The sequence below is a fragment of the Mirounga leonina genome, unplaced genomic scaffold, assembly GCF_011800145.1.
Source record: "Mirounga leonina isolate KUSES-001 unplaced genomic scaffold, KU_Mleo_1.0 Mir_153, whole genome shotgun sequence".
Taxonomy (NCBI): domain Eukaryota; kingdom Metazoa; phylum Chordata; class Mammalia; order Carnivora; family Phocidae; genus Mirounga; species Mirounga leonina.
Genome location: NW_023270387.1, coordinates 18,890,015 through 18,917,106, shown reverse-complemented (window position 1 = coordinate 18,917,106; position 27,092 = coordinate 18,890,015). Strand labels below are relative to the sequence as shown.

The 27,092-nt window shown below is 53.0% G+C and overlaps 1 protein-coding gene across 1 annotated transcript in view; it reads right to left on the bottom strand.

The window, feature by feature from the left end:
* The window catches only part of GRAMD1B (GRAM domain containing 1B), a 169,275-nt gene that overhangs the window by 6,018 nt on the left and 136,165 nt on the right, over positions 1-27,092 (bottom strand). Inside the window, exons 5-19 of the mRNA XM_035009171.1 lie at positions 20,798-20,882; positions 20,111-20,214; positions 19,273-19,368; positions 17,872-17,952; positions 15,185-15,300; positions 13,258-13,414; positions 11,948-12,137; positions 10,297-10,440; positions 9,271-9,389; positions 8,894-9,036; positions 7,472-7,575; positions 6,672-6,875; positions 5,552-5,642; positions 1,894-2,001; positions 1,457-1,574 (exon numbers count right to left, since the gene is read on the bottom strand). Coding sequence (XP_034865062.1) covers positions 1,457-1,574; positions 1,894-2,001; positions 5,552-5,642; positions 6,672-6,875; positions 7,472-7,575; positions 8,894-9,036; positions 9,271-9,389; positions 10,297-10,440; positions 11,948-12,137; positions 13,258-13,414; positions 15,185-15,300; positions 17,872-17,952; positions 19,273-19,368; positions 20,111-20,214; positions 20,798-20,882 — 1,860 coding nt within the window. The remainder of the gene's footprint in view (positions 1-1,456; positions 1,575-1,893; positions 2,002-5,551; positions 5,643-6,671; positions 6,876-7,471; positions 7,576-8,893; positions 9,037-9,270; positions 9,390-10,296; positions 10,441-11,947; positions 12,138-13,257; positions 13,415-15,184; positions 15,301-17,871; positions 17,953-19,272; positions 19,369-20,110; positions 20,215-20,797; positions 20,883-27,092) is intronic.

Below are 27,092 nucleotides of genomic sequence, written 5' to 3'. Positions count from 1 at the left end.
TCTACCTGTTGGACCTCTATGTCTGAAGACTACCCTGTTTTCCTCGCCCCCATCTTTCTTTCTCCTTACTGTATCTTTAATTCTATCAACTCTTCTTGATATCGTAGGGCTCCTAAGCCCCCTGCTGGGCCATTTACTCCTTTTGTTTAAAAAAAAAAAAACAGGGGCGCCTGGGTGGCTCAGTTGGTTAAGCGACTGCTTTCGGCTCAGGTCATGATCCTGGAGTCCCTGGATCGAGTCCCGCATCGGGCTCCCTGCTCGGCGGGGAGCCTGCTTCTCCCTCTGACCCTCCCCCCTCTCAAGTGCTCTCTCTCTCATTCTCTCTGTCTCAAATAAATAAAATCTTAAAAAAAATAAAATAAAAAAAAACCAAATCCATGGCTCTAAAGCTAAACATGATACTCTAAAACACATTCAACTGGATCCTGACAGCCACATTAAAATCCTCTCTCCTCAATTTAGAGCTAAGACCATGCTACGAAGGGGAAATAAGATTTCGTATTAACGAATGCCTCCCCTGTGCCCTCAAATCCTGACAGCAATTTCGTGAAGTTACAATTATTTTATAAATGAAAAAACTGTGAAGTCACTCATATTAAATCCCTTGCTCAAGGTCACAAAACTAGTCCTTGGCAAGACTGGGACTCCATCTCAAGTCTGGCTGACCACGCAACATAAAGAACTCCTTAGGAACAGGAAATTTTAATGGAACAGGACAAATCCTTTGCCTCCTCGCTTCTTAATTCTCTTGCAGAGCAAAGGTAGCTTCTTGCTGTCTTGGCAACCACGTGGGAGTTTTGTATAAGACGTTAACTTCTGGGTGGAGAAAGCGAAGCTCCTCCCTCCTTTGATAAAACTCAACTCACTGATTTTGCTCCAGGATCATTTTCTTAAATAGATGAATGAATGTAGTTTTTGGAAGGAACACAGGCCCTTGTACTAGAAGATGTTACGAAAAGATGACCCAGTATAACCACCATCTTCCCAGACTATCCGTGCAGCCTCTGAGGAAGAAGGACGTGTTGGGGGGGTTGTGTGTTGGTTTGTGTGTGTGTTGAGGTCAGGGGGAGGCGGTGGCATACAGCAAAAGGAACTAGAAAAATATGCCCTCGGGAAAGATAAATCTCTGTGAAAGGAGGTTCTCTCTTTAAATGCTTGTCAGATGGCCATGAGTGACCAAGGCAGGGAAAAAAAATCAGTCTTTCCATCTAACCTACAGCTTTCTTGCCACCAATTTCCACTGTTATTGTCTGGGGGAGTACACCTGTGTTTCCAACAACCCATTCCAGGATGACTTTAAAATCAGAACAGTGGATGGCCCAGGGGAAGAATGAATGGGAGGCTGAGGTCCGGTGGGTGGTGATGGGGATGGGGATGGGGAGATCTCTCCCAGAGCACAGGGAAGGAGCTCATCTCCAGAAGATGAGGGCAAGGAGAGAAGGTGGGGACATCTCACCTGGTCAAGAAGCATCACTGAGGATTTGATGATCTCCCTCCATTTTTGGAGCTCTGTATCGTGGTACTTTTGTTGGGACTCCAAGAGCTGGGCCCATTCTGTCTGAGACTGGGGTAACCTGTGGGGCAGAAGAAGGGGTATCCCGGCAGCTGGAGTTATGCTCACTGGACTGTCCTGTGCTCCCAGACCCCTGAAGGACAGAGAGTCACATCAGACTGCTTTGTCCTCTGCTCAGTGCCCCCGGTTCCCCTGTGCCCCAGGTCAGAAGCAGACTAAAGCTATAGGGACAGTTTTCAGAGCTTGCCTATGGGCTCATCCCAAAGGGTTACCCACTGGCCAAGGGCAGCGGGGCCGTCCCACGGAGACTGGGTGGCAGGAGCTGGGGCACGGTTCCGGGGGGGGTGGAGGTGGTGGCCAAGGGAAGAGGCAAGGATTACCTTTCTTGGAGCCTCAGACCCTGCCAGGCAGTGAGGGTCTGGGTGGTGTATTCCAACATCCAGAGTTTGTAGAAGAGCATCATGTTAAGGATGACCAGCAGCACCAGACTGGGAAGGAGACAAAGGGGGACAAAAGCAACAGGCATGAGATGTAATCTTGAGAAGGCACACTCCCTCTAAGAGCCAGGGATCACCCCCCACCCTCCCAGAGGCAGCTGCTGTCCTTGACCATTGGTCCCCTGAAGCATGGCGGTGAGGGAGGGAGGAGGAAGGATGCAGCTGGGGGGAGAGGGAGAGGGAGAGTGAGCGGGCGCTTTCATCTGGAAGGGCCAGGACACAGCAGGAGCACCACTGAGAGGCGTGTGGGTGAAGGCACTGGGAAAGAGAGACACACAGGAGCCACCCAGACCCTGGGTGCTTGGGGGAAGAGGTAAGATGGAGAGGGAAAGAGATGAAGGGTAAGTGAAGCAATCAGAGAGCCAGTACCTGAAACAGATCCTAATGGGAGCGAGGAGGAAAAATGGGGAGGAGGCAGAGGTTAGAAGAGACCAGTGCGGGGATGGGGAGGGCTGCACTGGAACCAAGCCAGAGAACAAGTGAGTCTGCGGGAAAGAAACACAGGAAGCGAGGACAAGTGGACAAGGAGACCCAGCAAGCAAGGAGCAAGAGACAGAGGCTGCAGACAGATCTTAGTATGTCAAGGGTGACACCTGGAGGCAAGTCCTCCTACCCAGCCAACCTAAGGCACGACAGAAGGGCAAAGCTGTGGGCTATCGGCCTGACCCGCCTGACAGGTGTTAGCAGGATGCCCTAAAGCACGGTCTCATCCTTGCACCTGCCTTGCACCTGCCCAGACCCTCAGGGGTCACGAGGGTCCCTGGTCTGGACCAGCACTGGTCAGAGCCAGGGAGAGGGTAAGGAGGACCCAGGGGTACAGAGAGCTGCCAAGACAAAAGGGACATTCCCTTCTCTTGGCCTCAGTGGCTGCCAGAAGATCATCTTAGGACACAAGTTCATGGAGCAGAGAGATGAAGACCAGGGGAGCAAGGGGATCTCGAGACGCACGGGACTGGGTACAGTCCTGGCTCACTGCTTCAGGGTTCTTAACTTCTGCTGAAGTTCCCCAGCTTCTCTGAACCCTCTTCTTAACAGGGACGGTTCCTACCCTGCTGGGGCTGCGATGTGTGTGGTGTGAAGAAGTGGATGGAAAGCTCCCTGCACACAGGAGCCCCCCAATGACAGGCGGTTTTATCATGAAGGAGGGGGTACAGGGACACGTAGGGACACACACAGGAAAAGGGAGACAGAATGAACCATGGAAAAGGACCAACGAAGAACATCTTATGCTGTGCCTCTGACCTTTCAAAGTGCGCGCTTGCGCGCTTGTGAGATACTGTGTTCTTCTCTGTGCTTCCAGTACCAGGGAAGGTGGTACTCCCGAAGCTGGCAGCTGCCAGTCCTTGACCCTATCCAGCTGTGCTCTCAGGGCTCTGTGACTTCTCCAGAACAATCTCTAAATTTCACATTGATGTTCAATGACCCCACCTTTAACTGCATCCACACGCGCCAGAGGACCTGAATGTCCACCTCTTCAGCGTGGGCTGCATACATCTGAGCTCCTGCATTTGGGTCTATGTGTAAAATCCTGCCTGTGCTCAGTGGAGGTCCAGGGACACCCCTGCGAGCCGAGGGAAGGGCCTGTGGTCCACACAGCGAACAGAGGGGGCCTGCCAGACGCAGGGCGGTCCGATCCACACGCACGCGGTCAGCAGACCCGCCGCCCGGACCCTCTAAGTGTTGAAGATGAAGCCCATGATCTTAACCCAACAAAGCCCCCACATCAGCTAATGCCATGCTATGCCATTTACTCGGGAGAGCAGGCCTACTTAACTAAAGTCAGCATGCAGAGAAGGCTCAAACAGAGAACTTACCTGAGTTTCAAGTTTTCTATCTACCAAACCCAACACCAGAGACTTAACAGAACAGCATGAATCCCCTCAAATGGAGGTTGCTAAACGGAAACCTTCCTGGTTTCACAGCTGTCTTTGTATATGACTTTGTAAAAAAGACCTTGGCTCCTCAGGCCACAGGCGGAAGAATTCTCCACCTCCCTTTTTGTTATACACGCAGTCAGGGCAGAAGAGAGCCCGCCTCATGTTCCTCACAGGCCCCCCTGCTTTCAGTGGTGCCCACACCTCGCCTGTGGCCCCGTTTCCTCTCTCACGCTCGGCGCTGTCCTGGGATGGTCTCATTCTCGCCCGTGGCTCTCATGCTCCCACTAACTAAATCAGCATCGACAAGCTATGCTTCCCCGCCTCGCTCCGGGTCCGCATTGGCGAGTACCAGTCACCTCCACCTGGATGCCCTACGGCCACTCAAGACACAGCTGGAGCCCAGAGCGTCTTCTCGGACAGCTCTGCGCCTCGTTCCGGTTTCTGGTAACGACACAACCGTTCACGGGCGCCCACCACAGTCCTTCCTCTTCTTCGGCTACCCAACCAGATGGCTAACAGGTCTTCGGTCCCTCCCCTGCTGGACAGTCACACTCACCTACATCGCTGCCACTTACTCGGACCAGATTGCCTGCCTCCAGCCCTTTCTTCTCTAGGCCTCCCCTCATGGTTGTCAGAGTGACTTAACAACAGCAACAACAACCGCCACCACCACCACCACCACGTAAAGCCAATCCTGTCACACCCCAGGGCTCCTTCAGGGCTTCCTGATGGGCTTGGCTGTGCCTCTGCTTCTGCCTCTCTGAAAATGCATTAGTGGGGGCCTGAAGGAGTGGGGAGGGGGTGTCACAGAAGAAAGAGCCAGAGACAGGCTAGTGCCCGGTGCAGAGCTGTCAGGGCCCGCGTCTGGGCAGCTCCCGTGCCATTCCCCCAACCTGTCCCCCCACATGCTCACCCCCACCTCCAGGTAAGGTGGGGGGGTGTACCCGGCAGCAGGCTGAACCAAGCAAAAGAGCTGTCCACGCTCAGCTGTCCCAGGAACTCCCTGCTCCCAGTGGTTCAGGGGCGTCCCTGGAGGGCTCTGGGCTTCCACTGCGGACAGCTGTGCCCTCCCACCCTGCCTGTGCATTTCTTCCCCCCTTCCTCTCTCCCTGCCCAGCATCCTCCTGGGAACGTTACTGAGCCTACTGCTTTATAACATGATGGCAATATTGTAAATTATTTACATTAATATAAACATATTTCTGGACAGTGGTCATTGATTTTGTCTGGCTATCCTGCCAAAGTGTGGGCCCAGGAGTGCCCGATCCTGGCGCCCGGCTCAGAGCAGATACTCAGGACCTCCCTCACAAGTGAATGAATGGGCTTCTAAGACGCTGTGTGGCGTCTCTATGTTAGCATTTTTGCAACGGTGTAGTAATTCTGAATTTCCTGTCTTACCCACTTGAAACTGAGCTCCTAAGGGCATGGATGCTGTATACAGCGCTCTGTTGTCAATCCTGAAGGCCTAGCTGACAGCAAATGCCAAATCAAACAGAGAAAAATAAACAAAGAGGCCAGGAATGATGGACAGAGCAAGTGATCTGAAGAGAAGGCTAGAGGACAAAGAAGGGCCACAGTAAGGGGTGCTCATACGCCTGAGGAGCCAGCAGGCGGGGAGGGAAGGTGCTGGGGCAGGGGCGGGGAGGAGAGCTGGGATCCCTTACACACAGCTGATAACCAGCAGCAGCTTGGACACACTCTGCAGGTGGAAACCATTAGGGGTGTCCTCGGGGATATGCCGCGTCTGCGTGGACCCTGTAGGGAGAATAAAGAGGCCATCACCACGGTGGCTCACGAGTCCCCTGGCTGCCGTGACAGGGGCACCGGAATGACGGATACATCCAGCCCTCCGAAAGTACAAGGGAAGCCCCTCACGGGCAAGGTCAGGGGCTGGGTCAGGCGAAGTGGACATTCAAGTCACCGAACAAACAAGAAACTCAACAGCCTTACGGAGCTACGACATGTGGAGGGGGGACAAAGTGCTCTGCAGCTTAGCCATGACAAGTGCACTGGCTGGGACCAGAGACCGCTTTCAGCTCGGGCTTTGTCTGTAACCAGTGATGTGACGTTGAGCAAGTCTCAACTGCTCTCGGAGAGTCAGCGTATTCACATATGCCATGCTAGTCAGAAATCCTCTACGTGAGGGATGTAAGGGAGTGCTCTGGTTGAAGCTGGGGGTGGGGCGGGGAGGTGGGGGGGCGGGCACGGAAGGCTGGCACTCTCCTCCTCTCCTGTCCCCATCCTGAGGAACGCCCAGGGGTGTGCAAAGCATAGCCTGAAAGACGCTGGATTAGTCATCTCTGAGGCTTCTTACGGCTATAGGTTGCCATGACCGAGCGAAGACATGAGGTTGTGTGGCTGGATGGGAAGAGGGAGACATGTCAAGGGAGTCCACCGCCTGGGAGGGCAGGTCCCTGATGGGCCTGTGGGGACCACATGAGCTTGGACTCCCTGATGTTTGTGTCAGGAGGGCATCTCTGGCCTGAGCTATGGCTTCTCCCTGGTGCATTTGCCAAAAACTTGGAAGCTGCTCGTTTGAGTCTATCAAGGCGCACATGGAGTTCAGGGAACTTCTGTTCAGCAGACCCCAAATGTGGGTTCAGCAGTGACTGAGGAACATAAAGGGCAAAAGGAAACAGGCAGAGGATCCGGAGGCTGAATAATGAGTTAAGGGCAAATTATGTACGATCTATACCCAAGGACGCAAAATGAGCGCACATGTGGGTTGGCATGGGCATGCAGCTCGAGCCCCGAGCCCCGTCCCCATGGCCAGCCGGCACGCACCTGCCACGTGTTTGATCCTGTGGCCCACATCTTCATCGGTGGGTGTGGTGACGGGGCTCATCACCTCTTCCAGGTGAGGCACCCGCAGGTGGGCATGGGGACGTTTCCTCCTCCGTACCGTCGGGGCCTTGCTGGTCTTCTCTTTGGGAGACTGTCTGTGGATCTCAGCCAGGTAGGTGCTCTCCGTTTTGGTCAGCTCGCTCTCTGTCAGAGACAAAAGGCCACCTGCCTGTACCTCCAGCTCCACACACTGGCCCTCAGAAACAACTCTGTCTCCTAGCTGAGCCCCCTCTGAGAGAACCATTTTCCCGCATTGAACTCTGGGACGTTGACTGGGAGGGCAAGGGTCCCTCAGGGGCGGCCACAAGCCTCAGGAAGTACCACTGGGATGTGGCCTCACCCAAACCCCCCTTCTGGGTTTTGCTCAGCATCGTGCAGAGACATAGGTTCCCTACCCTCATGTAGACAGTTGGGGGCACGTCACAGGTCCTAATGGACGCATTCACAGGCTCATCCTTCCTTTCTGAAACTGAATTACCACCAGTGTGATGAAATGTGGAGGTCATGCGCCGGGGGTGGGGGGTGGGGGGTGGCCACAGACCCCATGAAAGTTACAGGCATAGCCTCTTGGAAAACGCACGTGTTCACAGACCTGCCAAATTCTGTATCCATTTCTGGGGCCACCTCAGGGCCCTCATGACACCCCTTCACCATCTCGGTGTGGCCCCCATTTCTGTGCTTCCCACTCCCCTGAATGGTGGCAGCTTTGCGGCCGAGCCGGGGTCTGCGGCCTTGCTCACCTAGGTGGCGGAAGTAGTCCTCCAGCCCACTCCAGAAGTTCTTCTCGATGAAAGTTTTCACCAACCCCCATGGCTGTTTGCGGTAGCGCAGCTCTGTGGAGACCCTGAGGAGCAAGCCAGAAACGAGATCAGCCATTTCCGGGGCAGACCCTCCTCTGCTGGGAAAGGCCCTTCACACCACACCCACTGTGCCATCTGATCTCCCTGGCCACTTCTGGAGGTCAGTGGGACCGGCGGACTGATCCTCATTTTGTAGGTGAGAAAACAGGAGTTCTAGAATAGTCCAGCAGACCAAAGGCTACCACACAGGGCTCCTGACTCCGGGCCCATAGTTCTTTCATGAGGCCACGCCGCCTCCTCCAGATGGTGCCAGGCAGCCAGCCGGCCATGGGGGTCCTTCTCTTCTTCTGCAGAGACTTGCAAGTCCAGATCAGGCTCTAGGGTTCCGTCATTGCCACTTTTAGGGGAGTGATCTGCCCCCAGCCGGGGCTCCTGCCTCTCCACCCCACGAGACCTCGCCAGTTCTCACTTTTTTCCCAGTATTCTCTCCCCCAGTCACAGGTCTCTCTGCTGCCCGTGCTGCCTGTTTACCAGCCCCTTCCTCCCCTCCACTGCAGTGCCCGGCTTATGCTCCCGTTCTTAAGGCTGCCTACCCTCCTCTCCCTGCCGTCCTCGGGGACACTGCGGCCTGACGTGAGCAAGCTGATGCTTGCACGTCACCTCACCACCACCCTCCACACCGCCACCCAGCAAGTGTTCACGGTGGGTGAACGCCGTGGGTGTTCCTTTCTGGAGAGGTTTGTCTGAGGTCAACAGGCTACTTCTGGGTGAACTGGGGAACGAAAGGACATCTACTCAGAAAACTCTCCAAAGAGGCTGGAAGTGAGAAGTCTAGACAGTGTGGGGAAGGATGGGGGGGGGCAGGAGGGAGGAGAGAGGACTGAGGGAAATGGAAGGACGGAAGGAGGCATAGATACTCAGCAGCATAGGTACCAAAAATATATATATATGTATGTTCTTTCTTTTTTCTTTTTTTAAAGATTTTATTTATTTGAGAGAGAGAATGAGATAGAGAGAGAGAGCATGAGAGGGGGGAGGGTCAGAGGGAGAAGCAGACTCCCCGCTGAGCAGGGAGCCTGATGCGGGACTTGATCCCGGGACTCCAGGATCATGACCTGAGCCGAAGGCAGTTGCTTAACCAACTGAGCCACCCAGGCGCCCTATATATGTATTTTCTTAAAGAAGAGGACAGGAACAATGCAGGCCCTTTCTGAGATGTGGGTGTTCAGAATGTCCCGATTCCCGAGAGGTCTCCCTCTAGCCTTTCACCAAACCCCCGTTTTACTGCAACCGCATGAGCGAGGACACCCAAGCACACCGGGAACCTCCTGGGAACCCACGCAGGCCCTCTAGACGCTGCACCTGAGTCGACTCTTGTTCCGAGCCACGCGGGTGAGAGTGTAGCGATTGATAGTGTAGAAGTAGTCGTGGTAGGGCACGTCGTGCGTGAGGACCTCGGCGTCTATCACGTAACATTCGCTCTCCTGGCTCGCCTTGTACATGGTCTGTGGGGGAGAAGGGACAAAACTGAAAAGAAGCAAGACGGGAAAAGCACCGTCCTCCCTACGCCTGGACGGAGGACCGGGAACCAGTGGAAATGGGCAGCCTGGTACGTGTCCCCGCGTTGGGGCCCAACGACACTTGCACCCAGAAACTTCTTCCTAGCGTCTACCCTTAATCGTTCTCGGCAGGACGGAGGCTCTTCCCGCTGCCCTTCCGTGCCCCTGCGCTCAGCTCACCTGCGTCTCCCTGACGGTGGCAGTTTTAGGAGCCAGAGGGTTGGTAAGGGTGATGGTGTAGAGGATCACTCGGCTCTGGTTTCCATTCTCTTCCTTCTTCCATGGATGGAAGATGATATCTGAGGGTGGATAAGAGCCCTGGAATGAGGGAGGGAGAGAGGCACGGCCGTGCCATCTCTGAACTTCCCCTCCGAGTGAACTCTTGACTGTACTGATGGACGCCTGGCCTCCAACAGGAAGCCAATGGGAGCCCGAGGGCCCCTGGAGGAGGGTGGGGGGAGGGGGAGTCAAAGCAGAAAGAGGCTCATTGTAGCATTGCCGAATTCTACCCGGGGCTCCAGAATGCTGACTGTTCCCGGGGCCGGGACAGGAGGTCTGGGGGCCCCCTGCGGGGGTGCTGGCAACACTGGAGTCACTGTGGCAAGGGCCTGGGATCCCTGGGAACAAGTCCTCTCCTCTAAGACACAGCCTCCGCGTGCCCTCCGCCTGCCCTCTCCTCCTGGCTGAGGGCTAGGCTGATACCCGGATTCTCTTGCACAGAGTCGGGTGCCCAGCAGCTCTGCCCAGCCGGAGCCACAGTCCCTGCTCTGGGCAGAACAGGGGCAAGGGGGTGGGACAGGAGCCAAGCAGGGATGCACAGGGTCCTGGGTGTGAATCCTGGCCCACGCCCTGCTTGGCTGCACGGCCCTGGGCAAGTGAGAACAGTCGGAGCTCTGGTTTCATCGTCGGTACCCCGGGGATCGCAATGCTCACACATGCGGCAGGTCCGAGGGTGACCCGAGATGAGGCGATTCTTTGTGAGACCGTGAGCCCTGGGCGGTCTTGCTCGCCAGTGAGCCTGCGGGGCTGGCACCGAGGGCCTGGCGCACAGTGGGCGAGCATAAAGCGGCAGCACTGGGGGACGGAGTAGCGTGCAGGGCCGTGGGGGTGGGGGGCGGGAAGAGGGTGCCCCCGGGCCATCGGGTGGCCTGGGGAAGGAGGGAACTTGGGAAGAAGAGGACAAAGCTTGGCCCGGGAGGAACTGACCGGAGAATCGACGCTGCTCCATGAAGTCCCGCTGGAAGGGCGAGTCGGTGAACAGCAGGTCGTAGAGCTTGTCCACGCTGAAGTTGAAGACCTCGTTCACGTACTGCCGGCCACTCAGGTCCTCGTAGAAGGCCTGGACCTCCCCTGCATGGAAGAGGATGAGGAAGGAGGGAGTGAGGGCCGAGGGGCGGGCGGCCCCAGGGCCACCCCCCCAGGCCACCAAGGGTCAAGGGCGGCCAGTGTGGGTAGCGGTTCATGACCTCGCATCTTCCGTCTCCTCCTTTGCCGGCACACACACGGCTCACTCGAACCGGCCTTCTGTTCAGCCTTCCTTGACAAAGACGATGGGAATGTACTGTTTGCTTTTAGTTTTTCAAGCCTTCCTAAGGAAGCTGATCTCAGACTAAAATTTAAATCGAGGGTGACTTCCTGAACCCAGAAGTTATCAGTCACCCAGAGTCTGTAAGTTAAGCACAACCGATGACACATGGCATCGCAACCACAGTACAGAGGGCATTGAAGGGACGTGGATCCATCCGGAATGGCCTGTTTACAGAAAAGCTTCGAAGGCTGGGCTGGACTGCAGGGCCGCGCTCTCTAACCACACAAGGTCGGCTCCTCTTCCATAAGGCAGCCTGTCTCCCCCAGGATTTCAATGCCTGTCACTTTTCTCAGGTTTCTGTCTGCTCCGACAGAATGTGCTGCGGAAGCCCCGGCGTTCCTCCCAAGCCCTCGGCACCCCGTAGTCCCTAAATTGCTGCACCTACAGAAGCTGGCGTGTGGTCTTGAGCAAGATGCTGACATTCCTGGTGCCCCTGCGGCTCAGAATCATACAGAGCCGGTGCCTCTGATCGTATAGGATAAGCACTGTGTGAGCACCGTTGGGGGGCAATCATTGGCACTGGCCCTGCGTCCTAGATGGAAGTAGGGAAACCAGCCAAAGGTGAGGGGACCACTCCAGGGGGCCATCGGAGAGACTGTCCGCAGATGTTTAAATGAGCACTGTCTACATACACGCACTAGTCCTAGCCTACCACCAAGTCAGTGGGGATCAACCCATTTCATGAATACTGACAATTTTCCTCTCGGCTCCAGAAATGCCAGAGGCAATGCATGCCTGAGCCAGGTCTTAGAAGCTGATCTGATGCAGGACTGAAGTAAGAAATACTACCTAGAAATACTAGAGAGAAGGGCAGGTTCTAGAGTCTGAGTCACCCAGCAGCACCTTTTCTTGCAGCCTGGTCTAAAACCCCGACGCTGGGGTCACTAAAGCAGGTTTCTATTAAAATCACATTATTTCCAGGAAGCAGCTGACTGGCACTTTCCTGTGGCATGTAACCACTGCCTTGCCTTGCATCTCTATGAGGAACAGAGCTGCTGGGCAAGCCCAGGTCGACAGGGGGGATATTTAGTGTCAAGACTGGATGGCAGGACAAAGCATGATCCATCAAGTAAAGAAAGACAAATACGGTACGATAAGGATCCTGCAGTGGCTATCCGGAAAATGTCTGTATGCTAATGACGAATGAACCCACCCTTCCACCGGAAATCCAGAAACTGACTTGACTCCAGCCTCCATACAGGGACACCCTGTTAGCCTTCAAATGGAGAGAGGAAGGACCACTCTGCACACCCACTTTCAAATGCCCACCTTCATCATGGGTGTCAGAAGAGTCACTGAGCTCAGTGGGGATGTCCTCATTGTCATTGAAGTCCAGCGAAGGGGAGGTCACAGGCGCGATGATCTCAATCTTCTCCCCGATGATGTTGTCAATGGCAAGCTCCTTCTCCAGGGACCCATCCCCCTCTAGCACCTCCTCCTCCAGGGGCAGGCCATCGAACTGGGGTAGAGAAAGAGAAGTCACCCAACAGGGCCAACCTGCTCCGGGGCTCCTCTCTAAAGGGAGGTTAGGAACCTGGCGTTGGGAGCCCTCATGTTCACAACACAGCTGCTCTGGAGCTGGGCTGAAAGTCATGCTCTAGGGGTTTCCCCAGCTCTGCCATGGAAGATGGGAGAACCCAGTAGAAGGTTCCGACCTTGTCCTGCTCACCATTACATAGTGCACCAGCCCAGCAGTGAGCAGAGTTAGTACCTCCCGTCTCAGCAACGCTCCTAGAGCCACACCTCCCCCATGCTACCTGTCGGCTTGCTTCTCACTAGGGCTCATCTACTATGAGGCTCAAAAGCTTTGTAAGCATATTTTAATTTATTCTCCCCTTAGCCCTAGAAGGGAATAGATACAGGCCTTTATATCTGACAACCTCAGAGACGGAAAATGGAGATTAAGCACCAGATGAATGATGTTTTCATTCTAAGGCCAGGTGGTCTGACCCTTAAGCCACTGGAATACGAGGCTCCCCTCTCTGGGAATCCTTTCTAAGAAACCCCGCCCATTCTCCTACCCGCCAGTGCACACCCACACTTCCTTCATCAAGCTCCTATCCCCTCTGTAACCAAGTCTCAGAGAACAAAGGCCTCTCTTAGCACATTTTTATCTCTTTTGTGAGGTGTAGCACAGTGGAAAAATAAATCGGGAGTGTATACACTAGGAATTAAACTAATTGTTGAAGGAGTGAACAGATAACAGGTCTATAGCCCTAGAGTCACATACAATTTTGACCTCAGATCAAGGCCGTAAAAAAAAAAAAAAGACCTGGGATAGTTCTCCATAGAGGGGCTGATCTGCAGCAATCACACAATGAATTTGGAATGGTTTTCAAATGCTCAGAAGCCAAATAAAATCTTGTATCCAAGGCACCAAGAACCTGGCTCTGGATCCTGGGACTACAGCATCAGAACAGAGAGCCCATCGGCTCCAGGATGCCTCCTTGAATAAACTGACCACAGGGTAACCAACCTCCCTTCTCCCTGTTCCCCAGGCCAGGGTCCTATGGCATGAACTCAGCTAGGAAACACTGGCCAGCGGATGAGGGGTGGAAGCAAGGTCATATCGCCCATACCGAGACAGGGGCTTCACTGCTCCCTGTGGATGTCAGCGTGCTGTTGGTGATGGATTTCTTGGGTAGCTGTGGACTGGCATCCGGCTTGGTCTCAATGCTGCTTTTGGATGAACTGTCGTTCACTTCATTCTCTTCCACAGGGATCTCCTCACAGTAGCTGAGAGAAGACACCATGAATCCCTGTCAACCTCAGTTGCCAAGACCACCGACTATTCTAAGAACCTCACATCTGTCTATCCATCCCAAACTATGGGCTTTCTTGCTTCTTTGCTTTGGGTATGATCTTCCTCTAAACCACCACCCTCCTGCTACATTGCTCTCCTGAAACCTTGTCCCCACCTCGCACTCCACTCCTCACGTATCATTTCTGGCTCCAAAGTCACCTTTTCTATGCACTCTCCTTAGATTTAACCCTATCCTATGACCATTACGCGTCTTGAACTATCTTTCTTCCAGTGGCATCCCATTCCATCCCAACCTCACCACTCACAAAAAAGCCTGGGCTCTGAGCATACATTTTATGTCCCACACGGTGATGGGGATGGGACCCCACACAAGTGCCCTTTAGTGATAACGCCCAGATTCTGGATCCTAACTAGTGAGCTTCTTTGCCTTGGACACCTGAAGGGGAACACTGAGATAAGGGTGGGTGCCCTTCTAGGGACACTTCCGCCTCTCCCAAGGGAGAACTCATCCCCGTCATCCACATCTGACTCACACTTTACCTAATCACTCCACGTGGATGCATGACAACTCTGAGTAACCCATGACACCCCTCGTAAAGATAATCAAACAGATACTCACAGAGATTAAATGATAACGCTATTGAGTGTCACTATTCAGCACTCTTTCCTTGCTTTCCACTGCTCTGTGCCTCGCGCACCACCATTGAGCCTCCACCTACCTCCCCACCTCAAGCATATGCTCATATGGCTTCAAGGGCCCATCCTTCTCAACCCATCAACAGCACGGGATACAGTGATGCTTCCTTCTCCTACAGCTTCCTTCCCTTGGCTTTGAGGATGCAAGCTCTCCTAGTGTTCCTCCTACCTGGCTGGCTGTTCTTTCAGGATTTCTTTTGCTGCTGCTTCTTGTTGAGTGCTCCCAGGCCCAGTCCTTGAACTTCTTATGTTCATCCAGCCACTTGGTTTCAGCTAATCTCCTGGCTATCCATTCACAATTCCCAGGTTTATGTACCTCGCCCAGACTTCCCCGGTGAACTCCGCACTCACATCCACAAGTGTCTATGTGACATCTCCATTTGGGTTATCTCAAACCCAACTTGCCTGATCTTCCCCCAAAGTCTGATCTGTAGGGCTGTCCATCTCAGTTTGGAATAGCTCTAGCCTTCCAGTTGGTAAATCCAAGAAAACCTTAAAGCCATCTTTGGTTCCTTTCCAATCTGTCAGCAAATCCTTCGAAACGGATCTGGTTCCACTTTCAAAATATATTCAGCAACAAACCACTGATTGCCATTTCTACTGCTACCCTCCTGGCCCAAACCACCTTCACCTCTCCTCTAACTGATCTCAATTATTCCACAGCCTCTTAGCCTGCCCTTCCTCCTCCCTGGTCCATTTTCAACACACGTGCCAGAGTGATCCTGTTAAGATCCTTAAGTTGGATCTTATCAATTACCAACTCAAAGCCTTCCCGGGGCTTCCCAGCCCACTCTGAGTAAAATCCAATCATCGCACTGGCCAAAAGGCCTTCAGGATCTGGCCCCTGGCCTCACCTCTTCCTGCTGGCCCTTTGTTCATTCCGCCCAGCCACCCACTGGCTATTCCCTCTGCCTGCGAGGCTCTCCCCGCAGGTACCCTCCCTTCCTTCAGGGATCACTTAGACACTGCTCCCCAGGGAGGCTGTCACCGCCATCCCAGTCCCTCTTGGAGAAGCACCCCGGCAAGCTGCCCTCTGCCCTGCTCACCCCATCGTGTTGAAGTCGTCATCAGGGGGCACATAGTCCTCATCGTCACTGGTAAGGCCCAATTCATTCCCGTAGCACTGGTGAACGAAGTGCCAGAGCTCCTTGGGGCACAGGGGCTGTGGGGGACAACAGAGGGACTCTGACCCTTCCATCTTCGGGACCCCACTCTACACGGAGGCACTGAGTTGAGCTGGACTTCCCATGGGGTAGGAGAAGCTGACCTCCATTCTCCCTTGCTAAACTAAGAGGAGGAGAACAACACCTACTCCACTTCCTCTTCCCTCCTCTCAGGATCGCAGCAAGATGCCAATCTCTTGCCTAAATACGGCTTTCAGCCAAGCCAGGAATCTGGCCCTGTTCCCACAACTCAGGTTTGTATAATGGGATCAACTGGCCCCTTAAGGATGGTAGCTATCCATCTTTTGCTCCTATGGACGAGGTCACGCATTAAGCGGGATATATAGATGTGACTATTGCAACCAAGGCGATCCCAGAGCTTCTGACGTGGACTTGGTCCCTTGAGCCAGTCTCCCCAACACAAAGAAACCTCCTAATACTAACAGTGGCCATGCAGGCAGGCCCCACTGCTTCACGTCCAAGAATGAGGTGTGACCTCACAGGTGGCCATTCCATAGTTGGACAGTTCCTGTGGTTAGAAAGAAGCCTATATTCTCATAATTTAAGGGGCCTCAAAGGTGAGCACATCCAACCCTGTCGTGGCTACCTGAATACTGCCTTCTTTATTCTTGAATAGAATGAGTTTCCCTACAGTTCTGCATAGTAGCTCCAGTTCCGCATTTCACTGCGTGCTATGTGTCCTCCTCAAAAGCTCTGTCCTGAGAAAAGTGAGCTCTCGTGGGGTTCAGATTTGCGGGAAAGAGGCTACAGAATGTGGAAAACCAACGATTGGAGGGACCATGGATGAGTCTTGAATGGGGAGCAGGGGCAGAAGGTGGTAGGGCCAGGATTCGAGAAAGTGGGCAAGAGCCTTAAAGAAAAACAGAAGGAGTCAAAACACAAAGAAACATTTTACATCAAACTTAAAGAATGTTTCCCATCAATAGATCTGATAGAGAATCTGAGAATTCTCCAAGCCCAGCCTTTCCAGGTGTGGTTTAGGAAGCAGGCGGTGCCAGGCTGCCATGAGCCAGGGTTCTGGTCTCCCAACTGAGGAGAACTGCCCAGAACGGCATAGACCAGGGCTCCCCTCTGAGCTGGCAGTTGCTGGCCCTCACCGAGCTGGAGGGAGGCATCTCCTCCTTTCTCTGGGCCTCCTGCCTCCGATCTCTGGCCCTGATGTAGACCATTCAACCTTCCTGGGACACATTTGCCTCGTTGCCTGACCACGTCCTCCCCTTCGTCACAATTCCCGTTCTCCGCGCACCGTTCCCTGACCCAGCCTCCAGGCTCGGCTTGTCTGACCATAAGCAGGACAAGGACAATCGGCAAACATCTGTTGTGTGAGAGCTTCTGTCTTATTCAGAAACGACAATGGCTGTGAACTGAAAATCCAAACCAGCCAGCGGAGGTTCAAACACATGATCATTTTACTATTACTGATGGCTAATAAAGGCAGAAGATCACAGCACAAATAAATTACCTGGATTTGTGCCCGGGCTATAGGCCTTCAGGTTAGAAGAAACTCTAAATAATAAATCTGCTCAGTTTACTTTAGATGGTTTAGGAGTCAAGGTAGATACATATGTGTCATATATATAATATAATTATAACCACATACTTTTCTATTATGTCTCTTTCCCTGGCTTGGGGCTCTTTCCCAACACCCCCTGGCATCTGAGTGGGAGTTCTCTCAGGAATGCGGCCATACCATCGCCAACATCCGTGTCCCCTCAGAGTCCTTCAGACACTCGAGTAGTCATATTGGTGGCTCTATTAACTCTATTTTCCTATTTTCTGAATTTTTGATGCTCTGGCATCTGAGGCCTTGCTGACTGGGGAGAGAACGTCCGTCCCAGGGTTAGCTAATTCCTGGAGATAGAAAACAACTCGCCCGGAAGTGCACCTTTCATATGTAACCAGCCATTCCAAAGCCTACACCCTCAACCACCTTCTTTCCCAGCTCCTTACAGTCTGGGCCAATATTACCTGGCCTTAGGTATCCCAGGGCCAGGCAATGAGAGACAGTCTCTATGTCCCGAAGCCTGGTGGAATTATTCAAACTAGCCAATCCTAAACCTGGCTGGCCTGCTTACCCTGCCTCCCCCATTCCTTCCTGCAAAAGCCACAATGTAAGCTCTTGCCCATGCTTTCCCCTCACGCTCTCTGCCTCCTGACAGCCCGTGGCCTCCTCCCCTTCCCCATGTGATTCTGCAAGGTGTGATGGGCTTCTGCCTCTATGAACCTGTGAGTATAAAAACTGATTCCTTCCCAACAGTCCTTTCCACCTCTGCAGGTCTCACAAACCCTGGTACGTTTTAGAACAGTGGGATGGAAGTGCCTGAAGTCAACGAGGGCCTTGCTCCAGGCAGCAATGAGGCTGCTCACAGACCACCACCAAGGGAAGAATATGGAACTCACCGCAAGTCTGGGGGGCTTCCAGAACCTTGAGGACACGTGGGCTGCTCTGGAGCTACTCTCTCCATGGGGCCCTCACCCCAGGGGAAAGAACATTCCAGGTGGATGTGCGTCCAGAGGCCAAAGGAAGGAAGGAGCTGGGCAGTACTTACCTTTTCAAGGAGCGCATTCTGCCAGAGTCGGAACATCATCATGTACGTCCTATCCCGGGCCCCAAATGAAGTGAAAAAGTGCTAGATGGGAAGAGAAAACAGCAAGAAGTATCACAATAGAACGGTAAGACTCACAATAGAACAGAGGGAGACAGGGTGCTTCATCCTTTTAAGAAAAGCTACCGACTTTATCCCCAAATACTATGGACTCGGTTATCCGTGACCATGACACCAAGGTACTCTAGTGACGGGGACCAAGTCCCCAGTGGCGCTAAGTCCTTTGGTATTCACCCCTGCTTTCCGCAGTGCTTCTCCCTCTGGTTGGAGATTTTCATCTCCTTTTAAAACAACTTCCTTCATCCACCAACTGGACCTGGGTTAAGTGGTAAGCTGTGAACCAGGCTTTGGGAAGGAGAAGACAAACCCACTAATCCACCCACCCTCTCATTCCCTAATTCAACAAATATTTGAATGTAATACGTGCTGGGTACCATTTTACATATTTGGGGTACGAGGGCAATCAAAACAGAGACTCCTGCTCTTACTGTGCTTACATGTTAGCGGGGACCCTTTATAACATGCGGAAGGAAATGATGGGGAACCAGATGTTACTGAACACGATCTAGGGGCTTTACAAATGCTGCTGCTTTGTGTAAACCACATGTGAGTCTTGGAAAATATACGTAACTGCTAACGCCTAATAAAGAGAAACGGGCTGGTGGGATCAGGGGACTTCTGTCATCACAAGGCTGATTCAGGCCAGAAACAGAATTCAAACCAAAGACTATCTGACCCCAAATCTCATGGTTGTTGCCACTGAACTGCCCAAGTCCAAGGGCTCTGCAGACTTGTGTTCAGCTCAGGCCTACTCCACCCCTAGCCCTGAAGCTCTTAGTCTCCAGGAATTGGTTAAAGGTCAAAGATCCCTGGGTTTCCTCGGCCCTAAATGTTACCTACCACCTTTCCCCCATGCTGACGCGGACAATCCACTTCCTACTGGACTCTGCCGATATATAATAACAACTTACATTTGCACAGAGCTTTGCAACTTAGTGTTTTCAAATCCGTGATGTCATTTCAAGCCTCTGTCATAGGACCGACTGGCTCGATGTCACACATGAGAAAACTTACGTGGAGAGAGGTGACATACCACACCCACAGTTACGGGACTCAAATTCAAGTGCTCGGGCTCCAAGTCCAATGGATAGACCTTCCGTCCTCACCCCTGCTCAGACTCCACACACCCTGATCCAATGGAGGTGGTCCCTACGATCTGCATCCCCTTACCGTCCCCCACCCCCATCCTCCTGGCCTCCATATTCATGCAGCTGAAGGACAGGAATACAAAAGGGGGGATTGGGGCGGTGGGGAGTAGAAGGTCCAAGATTAGATTCCACTTACCTTTTCTGAGTCAGTGCAAACTTGAATGGCATTGGGAATGAGGCGAGCTGTCTTTTCTTTAGTCATGGAGCAGATGTCTTTCAAACGGACAGTTAGCTGGTACCCCCAACAGGGACGGAGAATGGATAATAAGCAAGAAGAGACATTCATTGAGTCGGCCACGAGTTTACGTGGCACCAGAGAGAGGAAATCACATCTCCGTCTCCTTATTTCCAAACCTGGAAGGGACCCCGTTAGAGATCATCTGGTTTAGCTCCCTATTTCACAGAGGCCACACAGCGAGGTGGTGGCTGAGCCTCGCCCAGAGCCCCACGGTGCCTCAGCTGCTGGTCCAGGGAGCCTTCCTTCTCACGTCTACACGGTCTTATCAATGTGCACAGACCCCATCACTGCTTGGCATTTAAAGAAACACAGGACAGTGACAGGGTAAAAGTCACCAGCTTATCTCTTCCTGTTTTATTTTATAAGATGAGGAGGCAGAGGAAGAACAAAGGGCTAGCCTCATGAGACACAGCCAACTAGGTGGAGAACCCAGATAACGTACAACCCGGACCTGAGTACCAAGGCCAGGGCCCCTTTGACTCAACTATTCTACCTTCTGCAGTGACTCCTGCCAAATATTTACCTGCATCTGCCAAGAGCAAATGCTCTCATGCTCTCTTCCACACCAAAGAGGGAGGGAAGAGAAGACACTGCAGAGGAGATCTCTCCCTCAAGACTCAGGCATGTGCTTTTATGAATTATGCAAAGGTGTGGGCAGAGCAGGAAGTCAACGAAAGGGGGAGAGTGAGGGCAGCTTGCTCAGTGCTAGCCCAGGGACCAAGCCCCAGGTCTTTACCAGAGTTTCCCAGCGGAAGATGTTGCTGTAGAAGCATATCCAATTTTCAGAGAGGTAGAGTCGGCCCTGAAGAAGAATGTCTCTTTGGAGTGCACAGGAGTAATCTGTGGTAGGATGGGGGACAGAGGAGCTCAGAGACAGGAAACATCTTCAGCAAAGCACTACAAATGAGGCACGCTATCCCTCCCACCAGCACTGTGGGAGCCCCACTGCCTACTACTCACTAGGTGGGTGAGACACTTGAACTAGTGGCCAAGGGAGTCCCTAGCAGCCCATGTGACGTGAAATACGCCGCTGCTGCCTGAAGGCAGAGGGACGGATGAGGTGGCGGAAGGAGCGAGAAAGTCACAGGGAGAAAAGACCAATAAAAGTCAACTAACACCCCTCCCCCATCCAAGTTACCCCAACCCTTCACTGCTGGGCCATCTGCAGAGGTTAAGAGTGGCAGTGACTCATTCCAGGTTGGGCTCTCTGTCGAGGCCGCCACACACACGTTGCTCAGCCCTGAGCCTCAACCACGGGGCTCAGTGCTCTGGACATCCTCTCTCCCTGCTCCCAGACAGATGTTCTCACTTGGGTTGGCTCTTTGGTGGGTAACCTCAAGACAGAAGCAGCCTGGGTCTTGCCTTTGGGACTCTCAGACTTCCTTCCTGCTCCCACCCCCTGCTCCCAGGTCCCCCAGCTCACCAACAATGAGGCGCTCCGTGTCTGGAAGTTGCTTAAAGAGCTTTCTGAAGTCTTCATTTCTCTGCTTGTAAGTTGGGCTTAACACCTGTGTGACAATGACCGAGGTTAGCAGGATGTTCCCAGGTTCTGTGGGGATGGGGAGGAAGACGCAGGAAGAGCACCTGCTTGCATGTTTAAAAGGCAAAGATGAGGCTCTGTTATCCCATAGACCCTAAGAGGCTCGGTGAGGCAAAGGGGACTTTGGTATGTATGGAAAAACACCAGGGAGAGAATCGGACACTCCAAAAGGGTTTGTATTCAGTGTCCATCAATGAGAAAATGTCAAACATACTAAGCAGGGTCCACGTTAGATCCCAAGAAGAGACAGGAAGGAGGGACACCTCCAGGGAGCTTCCTGGGACCCACCACAAAAGCTACTGTTGCCCTGTCTTCTGCCAGCAGGAAGTACCACCTTGACAGCAAAACGGGGGCCCAAGAGGGCTCCCCCAGGGCCCCTGCAGGACCCAGAATGTGATGCTACTCAGAGCATCCCTCGGAAGCAGTGGTCATCATGACTAACACAGGAAGTACTGGGCTGTGGATGAAACTGACGACTAGAAAAGAAAAATCGTAAGAATAATCATAAGACTACTACGATGTGACTTGTCAACTATATCTCAGTGAAACTGGGCAGGTGGGGGGAGAGAACTGTACTTTACCAAGACTAGATTTAAAAAAAAACCAAAAACATAAAACTAGTACTAGAATAAGCACAGAAGTAGAGAATTTAAAAGCATGTCTGGTAACTGGAGGCACCCAACCTTGATTCCCTCCCCATCCTTTATGAGACTATTTAACCCAACCCTTCCATTGGCAGTGAGGAAAGAAGGCCAGAGAGGAGACCCCAGCCCGAGTCCCCAGGCTGGTCAGTGGCAGATTTCTGCACCCCTGGTCCTCTGCTCACCTCTCCCCACCACCTGTGCTACCAGATGACCCTGTGCCCACTTAGCTTTTTGGGTGCAGACCTATAGCCATAAACTGCCTTCACAAATCCTCCTTGGAAATTCCATCAGTCAGTTGAATAGACAGGAACCTCATCTTTCCAAGCTTGCAATCTTAAAATTAAAAAAAAAAAAAAAAAAAGAGGAGGAAGAGGAAGAAGGAGAGGAGGAGTAGCCTGTGGATGAAAGGCACCCAAGCCTGATACGTGAAGACAAGAGCACAATCCAGGAAGAGCCATGCATCACGACAGAGAAACATCTGTACCCATATTGGCGCGTCCATGACCGGCCTACTTAGGCCAGGAGCGCACCAGATTGTCCTGGTGATGGTGACAGATAGGTCTTGGCCATTTACACTTTCCACCCACTCCCCTGGGGACCCACTGGCGTTACGGCTGCGGTGGCGCCGAGATGCGCTTCAGACGGTTGATTTTTGGCTTTTTGCAGAGCTAAGTGGCCCTCGAGCAAGCTCGGGCTGTGGCCTAACCGAGTTCAGGGCATGCGCTTTGACTAGCTGAGCTAAGTGGCCCGATGGTGTTTGTGCTAGAAGAAATGGGAGTATTTCAGGAAGTTGGAGGAGAGAGAATGGCATGACTTCAGTTTGAGGGAAGATTTCCAGGAGAGAGAGAGAGAAGACAGTGCTTTCAACTACTCTGTCTATAGTTAATTTGAATTTTAAACTTCTGTTTTGGCTTGTTTATAAAATGATCTATACTTGCAGTAGTCAATGCCCTGCTACCTTCCCCCAAGCCATGCTATGCTGTAGAACCCCAAACTTTAACAATCACCTGCCATATGTTTGAACCAAGTATCAGGGACATTGGGAGAAGGCAACCTATCCTCTGACTTCTATGGCTAGAAAAGACCTATCTAGAGAAGCCAACCTGGAGAAGTTGGCATAGAAGTCAGAGGATAGGCTAAGTGGCCCGATGGTGGCCAGTGCTTTCAACTACCCTGTCTATAGTTAATTTGAATGATCTATATCGTTCAAGAGAAGCCAACCTATCCTCTGACTTCTATGGCTAGAAAAGACCTCCGAATACCACACTCCTCTGGCCCACAGGTTGATTCCAAACTGATAACTGAGATAACCAATCTAACTGGCCCCCTGGCCTTGCAGAACAGAGCCCACACACTGAAAACCCTTGCTTGCCCACCTGATCATCAAGAAGTTCCTAATCATATCTAACTGACCTCCTGGAGCTACAGTTGAGTGAACGTGAAATGAGTCATTACCACACACCAAGCACTGTCATTAGCCCTTCACATGCATCATTTCGCTGGACCACAGATTTTTTATTTTCCCATTTTATACACCAGGAAGTTGAGGCACAGAGAGGTTAAGCAACTTGTCCAAAGTATGTGGTCACTAAGTGGGAGAGGAGAGCATGAACCAAGGCCGTCTGACCCACAGTCCCTGGTCTGAGTCACTGCTCTAGGATGGTGGCTCAGGGTCTTGGTCCCAAGAGGGAAACAGGGATGCCTTGGCAGAGCACACTCTCTGGGGGATGAGATGTCCACCTACTCGGGGGCCCCACTAGTCTTTCATGCCCACAAGTGGGGTTTTTTTTCTTCCCCCAGGAGGGTAGTAATAAAGCTTCAGTTTTTTCAAGATGAAAAAGTTCTGGGAATTGGGTGCAGAACAGTGTGAATGCACTTAATGCTACTGAACTGAGAAATGCTTAGAAATACTTAAGATGGTAAGTTTTAGGTTCTTTACCACAATGAAATTTCTTTAAAAAAAAAAAAAAAAGTATTGGGCGCCTGGGTGGCTCAGTCATTAAGCGTCTGCCTTCGGCTCAGGTCATGATCCCAGGGTCCTGGGATCGAGCCCCGCATCGGGCTCCCTGCTCCACAGGAAGCCTGCTTCTCCCTCTCCCACTCCCCCTGCTTGTGTTCCTTCTCTCGCTGTGTCTCTCTCTGTTAAAAAATAAAATCTTTAAAAAAAAAAAAAAAAGTATCAATCAGGTGAGTCTTCATATTTACTACTTTCCACTATCAGCCCGAGGACCAGCCTAGCAGATGGCCCCAAGTCCCCTTCAGGTGTAACCAGGCATCAGGCATCCAATTCTCCGAAGCCTGGAAGTCCTCCTATTTCCTATTTCTCATGTGCTTTCCACATTGCTGCCTCGCCCCTGCCTCTTTCGCCTCCACCGGGAACTGAGACATTGACAGAGGTGGAGGTACATGGCATCTGGCAATCATCTCCAAACCAAACCCCCGGCAAATGGAGGGAGCCGCTCCCCTCCTCTCCTCCGAACAAAGCTGTAGCCCTGGGGAGAGGGAGGGCAACTCCCAGCCCTGACCTCTGAACTCAGCCAGCTCTACAAAAACTTGTTTGGGTGCAGGGACTCCTTAACCCAACCTTGCAAATAAATGCCCTTATTCTCCCAGGCTGCCAACGTGGATGGCAGGCCGGTCTCTGCCTCCCAGACTCTAAAGCAGAGATTCATCAGGTCGACCTGCCACCATATATCCTTTTGATTCAAGAGCCCACGACCCTCTGCCTCCCACCCCCATGCTCTCAAAGCAATCTCCTCCAAAAGTGAGGCGTGGCTCACCTACTTTAATTTAAAATGGTCAGAGAATTTTGGTTCAAGGATGGTCAGATGGGGGGCCCTCAGGCAGCAGGGCCGAGTGGGGAATTACAGGGGTACGGCAGAATGGTCACAGGGGCCCAGAGATTTTGGGATGCACACTCACGGCTGGGATCTCCTCAGATTCATGCCAGCAGCAGAGTTCTGCACCAGCAGGTGTATCCGGAAACTTCTTCAGGTACCACTGCAAAGGCTGGCTGTCCTGCTCCAGCAGGAGGCTCCGGAGGACCCCAGGCTCAGTCAAAGATTCCATCGCTACCCACGGCTCCACCTCCCAGTGGAGCCTGGCTCCTGGAGCTCTGGTTCCCAACTGTCCCCTCAGGATGAAAACAGTCAGTCTCGTCTGGGCTGAACACAGACAGGCAACCTCCGGCTTCTTGGCAGAGGGTCTATGTGACCCTGACTGGCCTCCTTTTCTCTCCCAGAGCTCTGTTCCCAGCACAAAACCTCACAAGTGGGAGGGTATGGTCAGCATGCTTCTTGGGACAGGCTGGCCGGCCAGTCTCCCATGGCCAGGTTTTGCTTCGTCCCACTTTGGCTCCCACAAGGTGGGCTGGTCTTTGGACGGAGGGTGACCCAGAGGGGATGCGGTGAAGCCCCTTGTTCTGGTTCAGTGTGGCCAGCCACTCCAAGAGGCCAGCTGAGGCCAGAAGACGGCAGGTGCACGGGGGCCCGGCTGGAGGGCTGGGGATAGCAGGCCCCTGGTGGACAAACTGCGCAGAAAGAGGACAACCCCACAGCCAGGTCCAGAGGTGCACCCCGCTGGTTACTCACACACAGCTCACAGTTCGTCGGAAACTCCGGGGAGAGAATGAGCTCCCAGCTTCCCAGCTCCGTCTGGCCCGTCCCATAAGGCAGCCCGTTCACCATGCAATCTCTCCGCTGGGCGGGCGCTGGTCCCTATGACTCACAGCCCTCTCCCAGGCAGAGCGGCCACCCCTGGCTGTGGCAACAAGACCTGCTCTCACCCCCACCCCTACACACACCCCTTTCCTTCCCCAGACTGTGCTCTCCTTAGCTGACCAGCAAACAACTTCTTTGTTAGAGTCGCCCGTGGCAGGAGGGAGGCCGGGTGGGTGGGTGGGCGGGCGGGCAGGCCCAGAGCCCTACACATGCCTCAAGTTACAGGATCTGGGTGCTGGTACTGGCCAACACCCTCCAGTAACCCCCCGGCCTAGCCTGGCCTCCCCAGCAGATGTTTCCTGCAATGGAAAGTAGCTGGCCAGGGCTCCCAGGGCGGGAGGGGTGGGGGAGGTGCCAGGGGCACGGCTGCTGTGATGAAATCTGAAACTGGAGACGCTGATGGCCAGGGACTTCTGGAGCATACTCCCGTCACTGACCCACCGGTCCACCAACCTCCCTGTGTGTACCACCAGCAGGCGATTTGGAAGTCGGACTCCTCTCATGGCGGATGTACTGGTGGGGAGAAGTTGGGCAGATCACCTGGACAAGTTGAGGTCACCAGCTCCGGGTACCCTGCCCTGCCTCCAGCACTAGCAGGAGGGGGATGAAGGCCAAGAGGGTTCCCAGGCAGCTCCTCAGGCCTTGAGGGCCAAGAAGCAATACTAAGAGCAGAGAATTTGGCCCTTGGGGTCAAAAGGAAACAGCTGAACCTAGGGAAGCTGAGGAATGGGAGCCAGGCCAATGGGGCCAGGAAGGGCTCCAGACACAGCATCGGGACTGGGAAGACACGGGTCCCCAGGAAAAGTCAGACCTTTGAAACAAATGGGGCACCTGCCTCGCCCTCCATAGCTATGCCTCACCATGTGGTGAGGGTCCCAAGCCCGCATGTGATGGATGATGAATGGGGCCTCTGGCCTAGGGGTCTCTGAGGTTTGAGCCAGCAGGACTCAAACATGAGCATACTTTAAAAGGACCCAAAGAATGCATTAAAAATGGAGATTCTTGGGGCACCTGGGTGGCTCAGGCGGTGGAAGCATCAGACTCTTGGTTTTGGCTCAGGTCGTGATCTCAGGGTTGCAAGATGGAGACCCATGTTGGGCTCCGCACTCAGCGGGGAGTCTGCTTGAGGTTCTCTCTCTCTCTCCCTCTGCCCCTCCCGTCCTCTCTCTAAAAAATAAATAATGCTTTAAAAATGGAGATTCTTGACTCCCAAACCAAAGATTCTGTTTCCAAGGAACCCAGAGTCTCCTGGTTAAACGGTGTTAGAGAAAGTAGACCGTCTAAATCCGTCCCCAAACTCCTCTCTCTCTCTCAATGTCTGCACACTGGACACAGCCCCAAGGCCTCCACCGTCACCTATGTAGCGTGGTACCTCCATCAGACTATCATCTTCCCAGGAGGGATCTACGCCTCAAACAGCTCTATCTTCTACAGCAGAGCATGATCTGCTGCTCAGAAACTCTTCACCAAATGAACACATTCCTTATACACCTCTAAAATTGTTCCTGTTCACACTGCAACTGACGTGTGCATAGCCAGCCAGATCCCCATCTCTATATGCATGGCTTCTCGGTGCCCGATCCCTGCCAACACTCCAAACCATATATCCGAGGTTCTCTCTGCTCTGCAGAGCGCAGCCCTATCCTTTGCAGTGTGGTAGGGGAACCTGGCAGTTCCATTTTCCAGGGTGACCAGAATGCCTCTCTCCTAGGCCATACCAGACCCCAAGATCTAGGCAGTATACAGACCCACGAAAGCTGAATGCTTATAGTAATTCCCTGGGAACATTTACATATTGCTATGGCCAAACAAGGA